The sequence below is a fragment of the Rhinatrema bivittatum genome, chromosome 18, assembly GCF_901001135.1.
Source record: "Rhinatrema bivittatum chromosome 18, aRhiBiv1.1, whole genome shotgun sequence".
Taxonomy (NCBI): Eukaryota; Metazoa; Chordata; class Amphibia; order Gymnophiona; family Rhinatrematidae; genus Rhinatrema; species Rhinatrema bivittatum.
This window is the reverse complement of record NC_042632.1, coordinates 49,090,486-49,107,746: the sequence shown is the minus strand read 5'-3', so window position 1 is coordinate 49,107,746 and position 17,261 is coordinate 49,090,486. Positions and strand designations below refer to the sequence as shown.

The window sequence follows — 17,261 nt, the reverse complement described above, 5'->3', positions numbered from 1 at the left end:
CCGGGGTTTTCGGAGGGGAGCGTGTCGGGCCCGGTTGTCACAGCGCCCTCCATACCCGCCCCCAGGTTGCAGCCCTGCGTCTCCCTCCGGGAGGCATAAATCCCCCAACAAAGGTAAGGGGGGGGGTGTAGACTGGGTTAGGTAGCAGAAGGGAGGGTAAGGTGAGGGGAGGGCAAAGGACAGTTCCCTCCGAGGCCACTCTGATTTCGGAGCAGCCTTGGAGGGAACAGGGGGAGGCAGCGCGGCTCAGCACGCACAGGCTATACAAAATCGATAGCCTTGCACGCGCCGATCCAGGATTTTAGTGGATACGCGCGGCTCCGCGCGTATCTACTAAAATCCAGCATACTTTTGCTTGAGTCTGATGCGCAAGCAAAAGTAGGCTGATCGCGCTTCTTTTAAAATCTACCACTTAGAGAATAGCCACTGTCATTAGCAATGGTTACATGGAATAGACTTAGTTTTTGGGTATTTGCCAGGTTCGTATGGCCTGGATTGGCCACTCTTGGAAACAGGATGCTGGCCTTGATCGACCCTTGGTCTGACCCAGTATGCCATTTTCTGACGTTCTTATCATTATTCCTCCTCTTCTACCACCACATTGCCTGCTGTGTTTTCCTTTCTTCAATTTGCCCTCTGTTTTAAAATATCATCATTCAGGGCTGTTGAACAGTACTGCCATGACTAAAGGCAGACTCAACCTGCATATGGATGCAAGCTAACAAGCATAGTCCCATAGCATCCTAGGATGTGGACAGGTCTGCAGCTAACCCCTGTACTCACAGTACACTTTCTTAAATAACTAAAAGCAAAAATTGTACTTCCAAAATAATACTAAAACAAAACAAAACAAGGACCTAAGGAAACCACTTCTTATTAGAAAACCAAACCTTTCACCATAACATTTGTGAGCAAACCAGTGTTGCACTGTGTTTCTCCAGTGTTAAAATATACAGCCTTACTGCTCCTTTGTTGCAGTGTCTAAGTCCAACTTTGTACTTATTTACTGATAGCTCTGGTCCTTCTCAGTTTCATACATCTCCAACCCAGACCACTGTGTTACCACGCGTGATACCTGAAACCTCACAGTGTAGAGTGTTTTGCCTCCCATTGATAACAAACAGTGATTCTTTAGCTGGTGTAATAAGGTATTGTCCAAATAGTCCACTGTCTCTTATGATTCTGTTGTGGCTATCCCATGGCCAGTCTTTTGATGTTAAAGGATCCTTTAAGTTCTTCAATGTGTCCATCCTTCCAGTACCCAGGTCTACAAAAAGAACATCTGTTTGTAAATGTGGAGTGGCAAAAATATAATACTGGTTGCCTTCCAAGAAAGATGTTTGAAATGTTAGGTCAGCTATATGTACATTTGTTTGTAAATTATAGAGCATTGTGATTTTGCCTTGGAAAGTCATTTCCTGAACTTGCATCCTGCTACTTTCTTCATCTGTACTAACCAAATAACGTCCATCGGGGGAGACGTAAGGCTTCCCGGATACGTTGCCGTTGAGGCCGATCACGGTATCGGTAACGCTGTCGATAATAAGCTGCATTGACTCTGACTCTGAAGCTGAGGTGTTCTTTTTACACTGGACAAAGAAATAGCCACCCAGGTGGGTCCAAGCCATGGTCTGTGGGATGCAGCCATACTTCATGAAGCTGATGGTTTTAATGGAGGTCACAGTTTCAAGGTCAATTTTGTGAAGGGCAGATATGGATCTGTTGAAGATGAAACCAAACCTGAAAAAACAAGATGCCAGTGGTTACTTTCTTGGGAATTAGAAGCTTCATTGAGTGACTACATGGAAAGGGGACCTGATTTGGAATGCACTGCAAAACATTTCATTTCATCTACAGCCAGAGTAAGCAAATCCAAGCCACAGTTCTGGTTTTTACAATATCCCCAATGAATATGCACGAAATATATTTTCATACAATGAAGCCAGTGCATTCAAATACATCTCATTCATATTCATTCCAGATAACCTAAAATCCAGACATGTCTGTGGCAATAATTCCTAGCATTCGATTTGCTTTCTTGGCTGCTCTTGCACACTGCATGAAAGATTTCAATGTATTATCAACATATAGATTTCTAAACTTTTTCCTATTGTATGTGCACCCTCTGTGCCAACTTCATTATTTACAGTAGGTGTGTTCAGACAGAGACATGGATGGGACATCCCTTTATTACTACATTGCAAATAACTGTAGTATCTACAATCAAAGAAAATATAAACTCATAGCACTGAGAGACGACACAGAGATAGATGGTTCCAATGTAAATTCAGTTGGCAAAAATGAAGCAAACTCTGCTAGTGCTACTCATGAAAAAAATGACTTTAATAATAAGCCACCATATTTCTGGAAGCTCGAGCACACCTTGTGTCCGCTCAGGCAGGATAATGTGGGCTCCAGGCCCACTCGGCAAATCGCGCAGATTCTAGAGGGGGAGGTGTGAGGGGCAAGGGAGACACGAGGTCACGCAGAGGACAGCAAAGAGAGGGGGTGGGGAGTGGGGTGGAGGTGCAGCGGGAAGCGGTAAGGAAGCCAGGGATTGGGTGGCTGGTCGCGCTGCCATGGCAGCGGAGGCAGATCGGTTGGGGTAGGGAGGAGACAGTAGGTGGGGGGGGTCTGCACAAGGAGTGCATGCGCACACAGGAGGGAGTCAGGGGCTGCAGCACGGCAGTAGCAGCACCGTCTCCAGATTCCCACCCTCATGTTCAGGTTGTTGAGGTCTTATCTTCTTGTCACAGCTGTAAGGGGTAGGGGTAGGGTGCAGATGGCCCAAGCCATAATTGTTAGGGATTGTGTTAATTGTTATATGGGGGTGGTATCAACAAAATGATGACAGTGACAACTGAGGGGGGGCTGTTGTCAAGGGGGATCTCATTGCTAAAAGTGGTGGGAGATGGCCAGCCGGCCGGCCGGCCAGCCAGCTGGACTCCTTGCTAGTGGCGGCAGGAGTTCACACAGGTGGGCTCCTTGCAGGCAGGTGGCGGGAGCTGGAACCCAGGGGGCGTGCCGGATGGTCAAGCCACATGGCTGGTAGCGACTATTCCTGCCGGGAGGAGCGGCGGATGGTCAGGGGATGGAAGCTGAAACCATGAATTGTTATTATGTTATATTTGCCTCGGGCCCTCATGTCAATAAAAGCTGCAGCCTTTTTGTACCCAAAGCAAGGTGTCATGTGATTTTTAAGAGTGAAAGAGCAGTGGAGAGCAAGTGTGGTCCTGGATGCCCATATCATGGATATATAGGCCCTGTCTCCATAAAGCTTTTCTCCCATTCTGTCAATGAGAAAAAAAGGTAAGTGAATAAGGCATTTCTTACCTTATGTGATTAATTATAAGATTTGTGGGAGGAATAAAAAAATCATCCACTCCTTCAAATGATGTACGAATTGCATTTTGATTCTCCCCTGTGCTTGCCTCCGATATAACCTACAATAGAAATGTTATAGTTGACTATGCATAGGGGATGGACCAATGTGAAAACTGCCAACTAAACCGGATACTAGAGGATGGCTGGCAAGCTAGGTGCAAATTGCTGGATAACGTTTACACTAAAGAAAAAGCACAGTGATACAGGAACTGACATGATTATTTTTTACTTTTAACTTCTCTTTTTTCATTTTACAGGCAAACGTTTAATAACCACATCAATGAATAAAGTGATAGTTTATTGGCTTGAATAAGCAAAAGTTAAATGACTGTGGTTATCACTTTGGTCAAGATGACCTACTCACCCATGTTCCACAAAACTGAAAAAAATAAAAATAAAAATAAAAAGACAAGATTGACAAGGCATGACATGGCAGTGATATCTATCAGGAGCACCTGCTGATTCTATGGAAATTCACCATCGTGGTCACTGCCGACTCTTTAACCAGCAAACCGAGGAGATGGTTAAAATCACACAATTCCATTTGTCATGCTTGGCAATCATTTTACTGGCAATAAACGGATGCAAGAAGAAAAATGAAAAGTGGAATAGAAATATTTATAAATAAATACTTCCATAGGAATTATGTTGGAACAACTGCAATTCTCTTCATGAACAAAATTAAAAACATATTTAAGATTATCCTCTCTAGAAATAGGATGATCATATATCACCAGGTTCAGGAGGACAAGATAAGTTAGTTCTGGTTTTTCCTTATTACAAAATTTTACCAAGTTTGGCAGTTAAATAACTTAGTTTCACACTGTTCATGTCCAAGCGGGATCCACTGAACTGCCGATCCTTCCTAGACACAACCCACCCCTAACCACCCCAAATGTGTTTATTTAATTTATTTATTTTATTTCTTCCTGCTCCTCTGCAGAAGTATTTTCTGAACACCGGTGGCCGATGTCCCGGCCAGCCTCCATCCCACACAAAGCCCGGCCACACGCAGAATCAGTTTGTTTTGGCACACGACCCTTTGGAAATGTACTTGCAAGGCATAATTATGGAGCAAACAAAAGTACAAAAACTTTAATGTAAAGATACATGGTTAGGTAGATTCTTTTTATGTTCATTTGAAGAAAATAGGAATTCACTGTTGGTCAATGCTAGGCCATACCATTGGCATGCAATTTGCTAACATACCAATGGGTGTCTTAAACCCTAGCATCTTTTGGGCTCTGCTTGAGGATCACAGTTGTACAAAAGTAGAAATTAAACGCAGGCTGCATCATACAGCTGAATTTTTTGCGACAGGATCTGATGAAAATCCAGCATTAAAACTAAAAACATGTGGCACTTCCTCTTAATCTTATTACCTATAACGTTGATTTTTTTTACCTGTCAAGGTTTCAGAAACGACATCCGACAGCTGCTGACTTACAATAAGTTTCCAGCTGTGCCGACGGTACGTTCCTACTAATAACGGCATGCCTGAACCGGCTTCTCTCTAATTACCGACACCTCTCACGGCAGGGGGAAAGAAATTAAGTTGCAGAAAAGTAAAGAACCCATCTCTCGGTGCAAACTTCCTTTTGCATTATCCCGCAAGATGCGTAGTAAAGTACTCTGGGAACACATATATTTTCTTTAACCCAGTACAGTTAAGGGGCTTCATAGATGCCAGAAAGGAAACCCCCATAACCTAAAAGATCTGGTTCTAATTTATTAAGGAATGGGTTGTTAAAAGAGTATTGGTTTAATTTTTTGGTTTCCTTCTCAGTCTTTCTTTTTCCTGTTCCTCTTTCCCAATATTACCTAGAATAAATGGAGATAAATATTTCAGTTTAAAAATAGTTGTATTATTACAATTAATGTGGTGTAACAATTTTCTTTTGTATATTCCTCTTGATTGAATGCAAAGGATTCTTTGCGTATAATATGTAAAATTGAATAAACAAATAAATGAAAAAAAAAGAAAAGTAAAGAACCCAATCCTGTTCTTCTTACACCTACAAACATCCTAAGGTGGTTGATACTGCTCAAGGTTGCTGATACAGGTTACACTACTTTCATGTTAATAAAGAACTCTGCTAACAGATTTATATCTTTCAACCTCAGGCCATAGCGGTTTCTCGGTTTCTCTTCACCTACTATGTTTAGCGGCGTCTAATTGGTTTGAAAAATGTAAATTCATACACTGCACATAGCTTGGTAGTTAATGTGTCAAAAAAACCCAAAACCACCTTCTACAGTTAACCACATTTTGCCTTTCAACATTTTTGTGTTGATTTATCATCGTCATTCTTTATGTCATTTCAACTTTGATATACTTAAAAGCAATGTCAGGAACCTATATCAAAGGGATGCTGCTGATTCTGTAAGCTAAGATGACCAAGTGACTCTGTTTGGCTGCATATAATCACTTCATCAAAATGACAGGCTGGTTTTTGCATTTCTGCTCTTCCTCTGTAGCTTCTAAGTCACGTTTGCTTAGCTAGCTGGTCAGAACAAGGTAGGCTTGTTCTCAGCAGTAATGGGTCGGCTCAGCTTGGGAAAGCTATGGGTTATTGCCGAGTTGTGCATCACCTCACACAGCCCAGAACCGATCTCTCCCAATCTGACAATCAGGTTCTGCTGAAAATCACTAACGGGCCGATTCAGTAAAGTCCGCGGGAGAGCGGACAAACGCCCACTCACCAGCCATTCACCGGTGCACACGATTCAGTATTCAAATTAGGTGATACGGTAGAAACAGCCAAAAGGAGGCACTAGGGACACTAGCATGGCCATAGCGCCTCCTTTTAGCCCAGAGCACCAGCAGCAGCAGCAGCGCCTGTCAGCTGGTTTGACAGCCGACACTCAATTTCACCGGTGTCAGTTCTCGAGCCCGCTGACAGCCACGGGCTCGGAAACTGGACACCGGCAAAATTGAGCATCCGGTTTTCAGCCTGACAGCCCCTGGCCCATTTTACATTTTTTTTTACTCTTTTTACCCTTCTGGACCTCAGACTTAATATCGCCATGATATTAAGTCAGAGGGTGCACAGAAAAGCAGTTTTTACTGCTTTTCTGTGCACTTTCCTGGTGCCGGTAGCCGCTAATTTCTGAAAGTAAAATATGCGGCTTGGCTTCACATTTTACTTACTGAGTCGCGTGGGCATACACGCATGCACGTTGAGGGCGCTATTAGGTGCCGTGGGTCGGACACGCATTTCCTGCCCCTTACTGAATAAGGGGTAAGGCAAAACGCGTGTCCGACAGCAGGTTAACAGTGTGCTCCGGAGTGCACTGTACCGTATCGGCCTATATGTAAATGACCTTGACGATAAAGCACCCAACATTTTAGCCTTTTTAGTGTTAGTGTTGTTTTGACCTTTTAGGAATCCTATCTAGCTGAAAGCCCATTGTTTATTTTATTATTGTTATATTTATGAATTTTTTTATAATGCCTCTTCCTATGCAATAGCCCAGGGCACGTTACAGAATATCAGGTTGCCGGTGGCAAAGCAATGATAAGTTGGATTTTGGTGTAAGTTCATAGTAGGCCTCCCTCAACACACCACTCCCCTTACCCACTACTTTTGCATTTAACTCTTGCCCCAAGCTGGATCCCAGCCGACTCTCTCGCCTCCTTTCAGACTTGAGAGGCTGGTGCTCACAGCGGTGGGGCTCAGCTGGCCTGATGTTTACTTTTGTGTTCTGGCACCGGGTCAAACTTCACTAGCACCATGCTGCGAGGCTCTGGGAGGAAACGCCTCCATGTCAGTGTAGCACAGAGAGGAAAACAGTGCTGAGGGGACTCAGAGCCAGTGCCTGTTAGGAGGGAGCTGTGCTGGCCCCTTCCTGCTTTCTTCATTTTTTAAATTAAATTTTTTTGTTTAGGTTGGGGAGGGGGGAGAGTGAGGTGCCAAGCTCTGGGGAAGAGCTGCAGCAAAATTAAATTTCCCACAGTTGTGGCAGTGCCAGGACACGGGAAGGGCTATGGAAGACGGAGACAGAATGGGCTGCATTAGCAGCAGCCTGGTGGAGGCTGGCTGTTGCTCAGAGATCCACAAATATCCTTGAAGTCGCCACCTACTTACAACATCTCCTTACCAAGACTCAGTTAGAAATCTGGATTTTAAAGGACAATAAAAGGGAGGAAATATTTGGCAATGGTAGCGGTGGTGGATCAGATGCACGGAAGAGATGTGAAGAATTCCCAGTTACAAGTGGGGATCACAGAGTATTTCAGGGGCTAATGTGAGTGAAGGGAGGCATAAGAACATAAGAAAATGCCATACTGAGTCAGACCAAGGGTCCATCAAGCCCAGCATCCTGTTTCCAACAGTGGCCAATCCAGGTCATAAGAACCTGGCAAGTACCCAAAAACTAAGTCTATTCCATGTAACCATTCCTAATGGCAGTGGCTATTCTCTAAGTGAACTTAATAGCAGGTAATGGACCTCTCCTCCAAGAACAGGGGGGGCAGTAAGGTGGAAGCGATGGCAGGCTGAGTAAGGACATTTTGGAAGGGAGGGTAAATGAAGCATCCTTAACCCCAGCCAACCTGGGTGGAGGAAGACCTGAATCAGGACTTGACCCCTGTAATAGCTGATTGACGTTTCCTGCCAATGGTAGAACTGTCTGTAAGATATATATATATATTTTTAATCTCAATCAGTCATTCAGACTTGCTGTTTTATGCATATTTTAACTTTGGCTATGTTGATCAGTATAAGTGCAAGGCAATAGAATTGAAGTGTTTACTCACTGTCAACATATGTAGCTTTCTCATCTCTGTATTTAACATGCCTTGAAAAGAGATTGAATCTTAGGTGAACAGGCAGCAAATGAATGCACCATGGGTATGCATGCTAATGAGCCTCTTAAATGCCAAACGGCAAAACTGATCATCTGATTATTTACAACTGACAGTGCAGGAATATGGAGGAGATTCAGGCATTAGAGAACAGAGAAGGGGGAAAGCAGTGAGGGAGAAGTACAAATAGCAAGAAAGGAAATAATTTGACAAATTAGAAGAACAAAATCATATTGTGAAGTGATTAAACAAAGCCATTCCATATGGTGGATTATATGTTCCTTCTGTCTTTTCTTTCAGATTTTTTATGTTTTATATCTTCTTTCTTGTAATTCTACGTTGCATATTATGTTACCGACCACAGTCCTGGTTGGAGGGGTGGATTTACAAATCTGAGTGATAAATGAAAAAACAAACAAACAATGCCTGCATTACCATCAGATGGAATGGGAGAGAATTTGAGAAGTGGAGTGCATATCACTGGGGAAAAAGGAAGGAGGGGGAGGGGGAGGGGGAGGGGGTGGGTGGATGTCCGAGAATGCAGGACTGTAAGAACCCTGGCCGTATGCAAACAGAGGCTTCTCGGTTATCCCAAGACTGTACTACTGGGACCAAAAGAAGCTTTTAGTGACGGCCGCTGCTCTAAAGAAAACAAGACAAAGATTTGCATCTCGTTAGTGCCGATTCGTTATGAAAGGCCTCAATGCGCAAGAGAAGCCAGAGACTGAGGATGGACAGAAATGAGCAGCTGAATGAGAACAGAGCCCCGGAGTATTTGTTGTTTAAAATAACGAGGGCAAAGAGAGAATGATGTGAACAGGTAGACAGCAGAGCCTGGCATCGGGATAAAGTGGCTCCTCAAAGGACAGTATAAAACAGAAGAGAGTAGATGACCCCCAAAAGTCACAGGGAGGTCAAGACGACTCGGGATAGAATCAAGAACAGCATTGTCTGAGATGGAGCTGTGAGCGGTCTCGGTGGAAAAAGGAAGGGCTCAAACCATGCAGTACACAATCACGCATAAAGCTGGCAGACAGAAGGAGCCCTTTTAATAAAGATTTTGGACACAAAAAGAGGAAGGCACAAGGCGTGACAGGCCAATGTAAAATAAAAAATTAAGGCAGGGTATTTTTCATGTTAGTAGGGAACAGATCATGAAGATATTTGAGCTGCATGCTTAGAGCCAGATGTGGTGGGGGGGGGGGGGGGATACAAGGAAGCAGAATGAAGTTGGGAAGAAAGGACAGGGAGAGAGTAAGGAGATGGGAAGGAACATTATAAATGGGAAGGTCTTTTTCTGACTTTACCTGCAATGTTGGTTGGGACTTCTGGATGTCCCCCCAGCTGAGAACCCAGACTTGGTCATGTGACTTGTCATAGTACAATTTTGCTGGTAGAGGGTCAACATCCAGAGACTTTAAAGAAATACAAATGGTCCGTTCAGAAGCATTAAAAAAACAAAACAAAACAAAACAAACAAAACAAAACAACCCTTCAAAGTCTCCAGCAAGACACAAGAAGTGACAATCAGAAACTGTTCTGGAAGTGTTTTCTGCAGTACATTAACAGAAATCAAATGGCCCTGCTCAGCACCTCATGCCATATGTCAACAGCTCTTTGCAAGCCAGGATGTGTTCTCAGTATTCACAACATTAAGCACATTTACCATTTTCTTTTCTTTTTAGATACTTGTTTCTACTGACAACACTTCTGCCTCATTAGCTCATTAAGATAAAACAAAAACCTTAACCTGTTTCCTTTTATCACACAAAGAAAGAAAGAAAGACTAATAAAAATTGAAACCACTGGAACAGGAATTAAGGCTGATACGTTAGTGAATTTACTCATCATTTTTTTGAGATCTGCTCTAGGCCTTCACCTTAATGAATCTTACTTAAAAGTAAAGAATTGCTGGGAAATGGGACCTTTGCAGTCCTCAAAGCTGGCCTCATTAAAATATAAAGGTATCACTGTTACCCGTATGGCCTATCTTGCCTGCCCATCCACACTCACTGCTCAGCTCTAATCATTTCCTCAGAAATCCCCTGTGCTTGTCCCATTCTTCCTTGAATTCAGATATTGTCCTTGTCTCCACCACTACCACTGAGAGGTTGTTCCATGCATCCACCAACCTTTCTGAACAGACATGTTTCCTTAGATTACTCCTGAGTCTACCCCACTTTTGCCCTCATCCCTTTACCCCATGAATATCTATTTTAAATGATGTATTATACGGACCTCCATCACAAACAGACATGGGTAGAGATTCGATGGGGAGTTGCCATAAAAGGGGAGGTGCTATTGCTTAGGGGATCTCAACCTGCTGGATATGGCTTGGGACATCCTGGGTTCTCTGCGAGGAGACCTGTTCCGTCAGCTGGTAACTGATGATGCTGGAACTGGTGCTTGCAGTGGACAATCATCTAGGATCCAACGATCGCCAGATGATTATGGTTCCAGACGAGAGCACAAGCAATGAAAGTGCCCATCGATACTAATCTCGCTCTTCCCCGATGACACCACTCCTCCCACCTCTTCAGCTGACAAGACTTAGGTAACCCTGCTTCTCCTGCTCTTTGGCCGGCAGGGTTTTGAGAGCCCCCAACAGCCCTTCTCATTGCTACATGGCATGTGAATGCAACCTAATTGTGCTTATATCTCACATTTAAAGTATGAGACCTGAGGTTCAGCTGCAAAGAGTGAAGAAGCTTTGAGCCCCTTCTCAGCGCGCGCAAGCCCGATGCAATCACACCATTCGCACTGGCCTGCGGATTATCTCGTGTGTGAGGGATGTAAAAAGTGTGAAGAATGGGTCTGATCTGAAGTTTATGTGCATGGATGTAAAAACCTTTGCAAAAAATGGGCGTTTTATTGACAGCTGACAGGGATGAATCCCAAGGAACAAATGCCAATACAGTCTCCATCCTTACATATGCAGGTCATGACCCAAAGGACCCTACTAATTCCTGTTAGTGCCAGCTTTACACATGAATGGATGGACCACTGGATGTTTTAATATTCTGGCTTGGTACATTGGGGCTGTCCCACAAAGTCATCGGTGCCTGTAAATACGCAGCCACATCACTCCGTTCTTAGAGAGGGCTACATATGTGTGAAATTATCACACCCGAATCTTCACGGATTCCTGCAGGGGGCAAAGGTCTCCTGCAAAGCAAGGTACCTGCTTGACTTTCTGAGCCTGGATGTCAATAATCAGAACTCTGCTCTGCCTGGGCTGCGTCACGTAAATATACTTCTCCCTGACATTGACTGCTGAAGCCCAGAGGCAGGACTGAACTGATTCTCCTTCGGCTCGGAGACAAATCTCTTCCTGCAGATGAGGGGGAGAGAGAGAGAGAGAGAGACAGAAAAACACAATTTAATTTCAGTGCCTTACTCATATACGGTGTGAACGGGGTCAGCCCAATTATATTGCCCATACACAACACAAATCCCCAACTCCAGTCGTACTAACGCCTCTGAATGACAATGTTTCTCTTAAATCCTCAGTAAGATGTCAGAAGTAGCCGGGGCACATTTCCAATGCCTCCTGCCATATAAATAGGAAGAAGGTGAGAAAGCAAAGAACCACTAGTAAATGTGAAGCTTAAAAATAAATTTGGTAAGTTAGGTGACCACTGCTAATGGTTACAGACGGCTCCTCTCTAAATTTGCAGTAACAGAGCTTCATGTTGGAAGTGGAACTTCGTCCCATGTAAACGTCTTAAGAGCAGAGGCTCCCAGCCTTTTGGGGAACACAGACCCCTTTTCACCTTCTAAAGGTTTCATGTTATCTTTCAGTTTTGCGTGCTGTAGCAAAAAAAAAAAAAAAAGAACGATATGCATTGCAGAATCATTCGTAATGTATGAACCGAATACGTAGAGAGGGCAGATTCCAAATCTCTTTAAAAATCGCCCTCATGATTGAAGGTAGAGGTCGTTCCACCTCCCAGTCCAGCTGCACTGGGCGGGAAAGGAACTGGGTTCAAAAGAGTCCCAGCTGGGCAGCTTGGTGCGACCTGGCAGAGAATTCAGCTTCGCTACCTGTGGATCTGCAATCACATTTTCAAAGGGAAACTGTCCCCAGAGCTTCCTTTTGAAAACGCAAACCAGTGGGGGGAAAGCCAGTGCTTTCGTAGTTGTGCCCTTCCCATCTGCTTTGAAGCAGGGGTAGCGTAGAGGCGTGATAGTATGCATAAGGAATTCAAAATTAAGTCCCTGCTTGTACTCCCCCCCCCCCCCCCCAGGTAAAAGTCTGCCTACTGTTCACAACACAGGCACTTATAAGAACCCTTGGTGGCGAGGAATAGTTATTTTCAAAATGGGCCTTTTTAGGTGGGTGAACAGGGAAAAACTTTTGAAACTTACCCTCATTGAAATCTGACCCCCTTTCAGCCTGCTTTTCTCTTATAATTTATCACAACTTTTGGGTTTAATGTCACATCCACACCTGGCTATTCTCTCATCCTCTTTCTCTTCTTCCCTCCTGCACCCGTGCTGGTTCTCTCTCCCTACTTTTCTCTCTACCTCGATTCACATTTGGAAAAGTAATGCTGAGCTTGCATTTTCTTTCTTCTGCTGGACAAGCTTAATATGTGCCGATATCAGAGTCTTTCTTCCCACTATTTTCTGTCTAACTGTAAAGTGCGCAAGGGCTTCAGCTGTATCCTATTTGTGACAGCCAGTACTACACACTGGCAAAAAAATCCCTAGCTACTGCTCTAAGGACCTGATTCCTCACTGATACAGAATTAAGCCCTTAATGTTAAGTGCCAGCAAATAGAAATATGCAAAAGCAAGATCTGTAGGTGCAGTGAGGAAAACAGGAGCAAATAATAGGAATCCTTAATGACTCAGATCCTTCCTTTATTTTTAAAAAATTATATACCTCTTACACATAGTTGAAAGCAGTTCACAATAAGAGCATTCATAAAAGCATATAAAACAGATAAGTAATATATTCCAAAAGCACATTCATCCATGACCTCAAACTACTTGACAACACAAATGAACAGTAACTTACAAACCAAATGTTTAACATTTCTATAAAAGAGATATATTCAATATTTAAAAAACACCAGAACAATCCAGAAAGCAGAATTTGTTTGCTATCTCAATTGGTTGGGGGTGGGCGTTTGGGCATGTACTAGTTTAGCCTGTATACCACAGTAGCCTGTTGTTGGAGGAGACATTGTACCCGATCTATATCTAATGCGATGAGGGCAAGACTCCACAGGGTTAATATTGGCAACGAGCAGTGGATATTCAGAAAATGTAGATAAGTATAACTTGTCTTTAACTTGCAAGCTTGTGTTACCTACTGGCTCCATTTTACAGGGCAGACTGATCTAGTCCACTGCATATATGGAACTTTAGCCATAAAGGTGAATTCTCAAAATGTTATGCACATAAATCCTTTCGTGGATTACAAACTGGTTAAGACAGGAAACAGAGAGTAGGATTAAATGGTCAATTTTCTCAGTGGAAAAGGGTAAACAGTGGAGTGCCTCAGGGATCTGTACTTGGACCGGTGCTTTTCAATATATATATATATAAATCATTTGGAAAGTAATACAACGAGTGAGATTATTAAATTTGCAGATAATACAAAATTATTCAGAGTAGTTAAATCACAAGTGTACTGTGATACATTACAGGAGGACCTTGCAAGAGTGGAAGATTGGGCATCCAAATGGCAGATGAAATTTAATGTGGACAAGTGCAAGGTGTTGCATATAGGGAAAAATAACCCTTGCTGTAGTTACACGATGTTAGTTCCATATTAGGAGCTACCACCCAGGAAAAAGATCTAGGCCTCATTGTAGATAATAGTTTAAAATCATCGGCTCAGTGAGCTGCAGCAGTCAAAAAAGCAAACAGAATGTTAGGAATTATTAGGAAGGGAATGGTGAATAAAATGGAAAATGTAATAATATCTTTATATCACTCCATGGTGAGACCACACCTGGAATACTGTGTACAATTCTGGTTGCCACATCTCAAAAAAGATATGGTTGCGATGGCAAAGGTACAGAGAAGGGCGACCAAAATGATAAAGGGGATGGAACAGCTCCCCTATGAGGAAAGGCTGAAGAGGTTAGGGCTGGTCAGCTTGGAGAAGAGATGCCTGAGGGGGGATATGATAGAGGTCTTTAAGATCCTGAAAGGTCTTGAACGAGTAGATGTGACTCGGATATTTACACTTTCAAATAACAGAAGGACTAGAGGACATTCCATGAAGTTAGCAAGTAGCACATTTAAGACTAATTGGAGAAAATTCTTTTTCACTCAACGCACAATAAAGCTCTGAAATTTGTTGCCAGAGGATGTGGTTAGTGCAGTTAGTGTAGCTGGGTTCAAAAAAGGTTTGGATAAGTTCTTGGAGACAAATCCATTAACGGCTATTAATCAAGTTTACTTAGGGGCAGATTTTAAGAGCCCCGCTCGCGTAAATCCACCCAGATTTACGCGAGCAGGGCTTGCGCGCCGGTGCACCTATTTTACATAGGCCTGCCAGCGTGCGCAGAGCCCCGGGACTCGCGTAAGTCCTGGGGTTTTCCGAGGGGGGCGTGTCGGGGTAGGGCCGATCGGCGCGGCGTTTTCGGGGCATGTCAGCGGCATTTCGGGGGTGGGCCCGGGGGCATGGTTTTGGCCCGGGCCAGTCCGGGGGCGTGGCCACACCCTCCACAACTGCCCCCGGGTCCCATCTAGGCGCGCCAGCGGCCCACTGGCGCGCGGGGATTTACTTCTCTCTCTGGGAGGCGTAAATCCCCCAACAAAGGTAGCGGAGGGGTTTAGACGAGGCCGGGGGGGGGGGGGGGGGGGGTTAAGTAGAGGAAGGGAGGGGAAGGTGAGGGGAGGGCGTTAGCGAATTCCCCCCCCGAGCCCGCTCCGATTTTGGAGCGACCTCGGAGGGAACGGAGGTAGGCTGCGCGGCTCGGCGTGCGCCGGCTACACGAAATCGGTAGCCTTGCGCACGCCGATCCAGGATTTTAGCAGATACGCACGGCTCCACGTTCAATGTGCATCTACGTTGAGGGGTAGAGAATCACATATTTTATAAAACATGTATATATCATATATACGGGTTATTAAATACTACGGTAAAACTATGCGTGGCCGTATACACGTGCAGTTGTTTGAAAGCTATCCTCACGTGCGGCCCTTATACTCACGCACATGGGTCTTTTAATGTGAGGAACGCTTTTAAAATTCACACCATACTGTTTTTCAAGGAGATTAGAACTACAGGATTTGTAAATATCATGCTTTAAAACCAGCACATGTTCTGGCTGTCCTGAAGAACTGAAACCAGCTACCAGTGGCCAGTAGTCGGGGTTCCGCCTTCAGGCAGCAAAACACTGCACGGAGTGGCAGTAGCCACAGAGGTATTCACGGAGCGGGATGCCAGTGGCCAGTGGTTGGTGTTCCGCCTTCACGGAGGGCTGCCATCTCCAAATAAAACTAAAACAAGAAACAAACAAACAAAGCAAGGGTGGGTAAGAGCATGGGGCAGGGGTGTGGCCTGCATGTTGCGGCAGTTGCTACCCCTGTTTGAGCTGGACGTTCACTGGGATGCGGATACGGCGCTGCTCTCTGCATGGTGGAGGGGTGGAAGGGAGTTGGGGCCGGAGGGTGCTGGAAGCCAATAGTGATGGGTGGGAGGGAGAAAAAGGGTGGAGTGAGAAAAAGGGTGGGAAAAAAAAAAAAATAAATAGATGGATGAACTACGTGGCTTGCTGGGCAGACTGGATGTGCCATTTGGTCTTCTTCTGCCGTCATTTCTATGTTTCTAAACCCCTACACAATGCCATGAAAGTATTTTTTTCTATTGTTTGTTTGGGTTTTTTTTTTTTTTATCATCATCTGAAAATGACCTTGACGTTTATTAATGTAGAAGAGACAAGCAGTATTCAGTAGAACCCCTCTGAGTCTCTGAATGGAGTCTATGCAAAACAGGATAAGGGCTAGATATGGGCTGACGAGAGTTTATTCCAGAGTTGAATAAAATTCCCCCAGCAGAAGGATTTTTAAAATGTATTTTAGTTTTTGTGTGCTGCTCTTGCCCTGGGCACCCTGCAATGATAAAACTAAACAGAAGTGATAGTGGAATGGAGTTGATGGGGAAAATTAAGATGCATAACTATAGGAGGATACAGGAAGCTCGGCATCAGGGAACACTTGTTTGAATAGGTTTCTTTCTTGATCTGGCAGCTTCTTCCTGCTCATTTGGCCTGCCGGTTCAATGGGAATGGCCTCCAATAGGCTACAGTATAATCACAAAGACTGCATTTGTTACATCTCTGATGTGCGCCTTCTCCAATAACCTCACGTCTAGCAAAAAAAAAGAAAGAACTACACGACCCCAAGAGAGAGGACTGTAAAGGGGCATTTTACGGAAGATTTCATGTTAAGACAAAACATGCCAATGTATTCTAATTGATGCTGCTATTAATGATGTATGATCACACACGGGTTATAAACAATAAAAATACCTCTTAGTGACAAATACTGTATACATACCACACAAAGAGGATCAATATAAAGATTCAATTTATTTGATATATAGTAGTCACCTATCTAACAATAAAATCTAACTAACCCACTCATCCATCTCATACATATCCCATATAAAAACATAATATTCAACAATAAACATGAAAAATCTGTCATGTACTGCATATGCAAAACATCAATACAATATTTGTAATAACTTTATTACCCTTTATACAGTTGTAATTCTGTAGATCTCAAAATATGATTAAAGTGCAAAATATATTTAAAGTGCAAAGGCTTTTGTACAAATGCATTTGTATAAATGTCCCAACCGACAGGGCAGTATATGCAAAATATAAACTAAGAATGTTTTTTATATTATTTAATTAAACAACATGACAGTATAGCGATGTTAGTTCACAAATGATCCTACAAAGATCTTTGTTTCGCCCGACATCTCTCAAAGGCTTCCTCAGGGATGAACTATGACACCGATGTAAACCCTGTATCACAACGGGTATATTAACAACTCTCATCCATGCGTTGGAGATCTTCACACGGAAGAATTATACAG

General features: G+C 43.7%; 1 protein-coding gene across 3 annotated transcripts in view; it reads right to left on the bottom strand.

Moving 5' to 3' along the window:
* Positions 1 to 856: 856 nt before the first annotated feature.
* The window catches only part of FSTL4 (follistatin like 4), a 635,712-nt gene continuing 619,307 nt past the window's right edge, over positions 857 to 17,261 (bottom strand). For all 3 annotated transcript variants that reach the window (XM_029583824.1, XM_029583825.1, XM_029583826.1), the window contains 4 exons: positions 11,373 to 11,522; positions 9,499 to 9,606; positions 3,334 to 3,443; positions 857 to 1,740 (listed from right to left, as the gene is read on the bottom strand). In XM_029583824.1, coding sequence (XP_029439684.1) covers positions 1,032 to 1,740; positions 3,334 to 3,443; positions 9,499 to 9,606; positions 11,373 to 11,522 — 1,077 coding nt within the window. In that variant the 3' untranslated portion in view covers positions 857 to 1,031. The remainder of the gene's footprint in view (positions 1,741 to 3,333; positions 3,444 to 9,498; positions 9,607 to 11,372; positions 11,523 to 17,261) is intronic.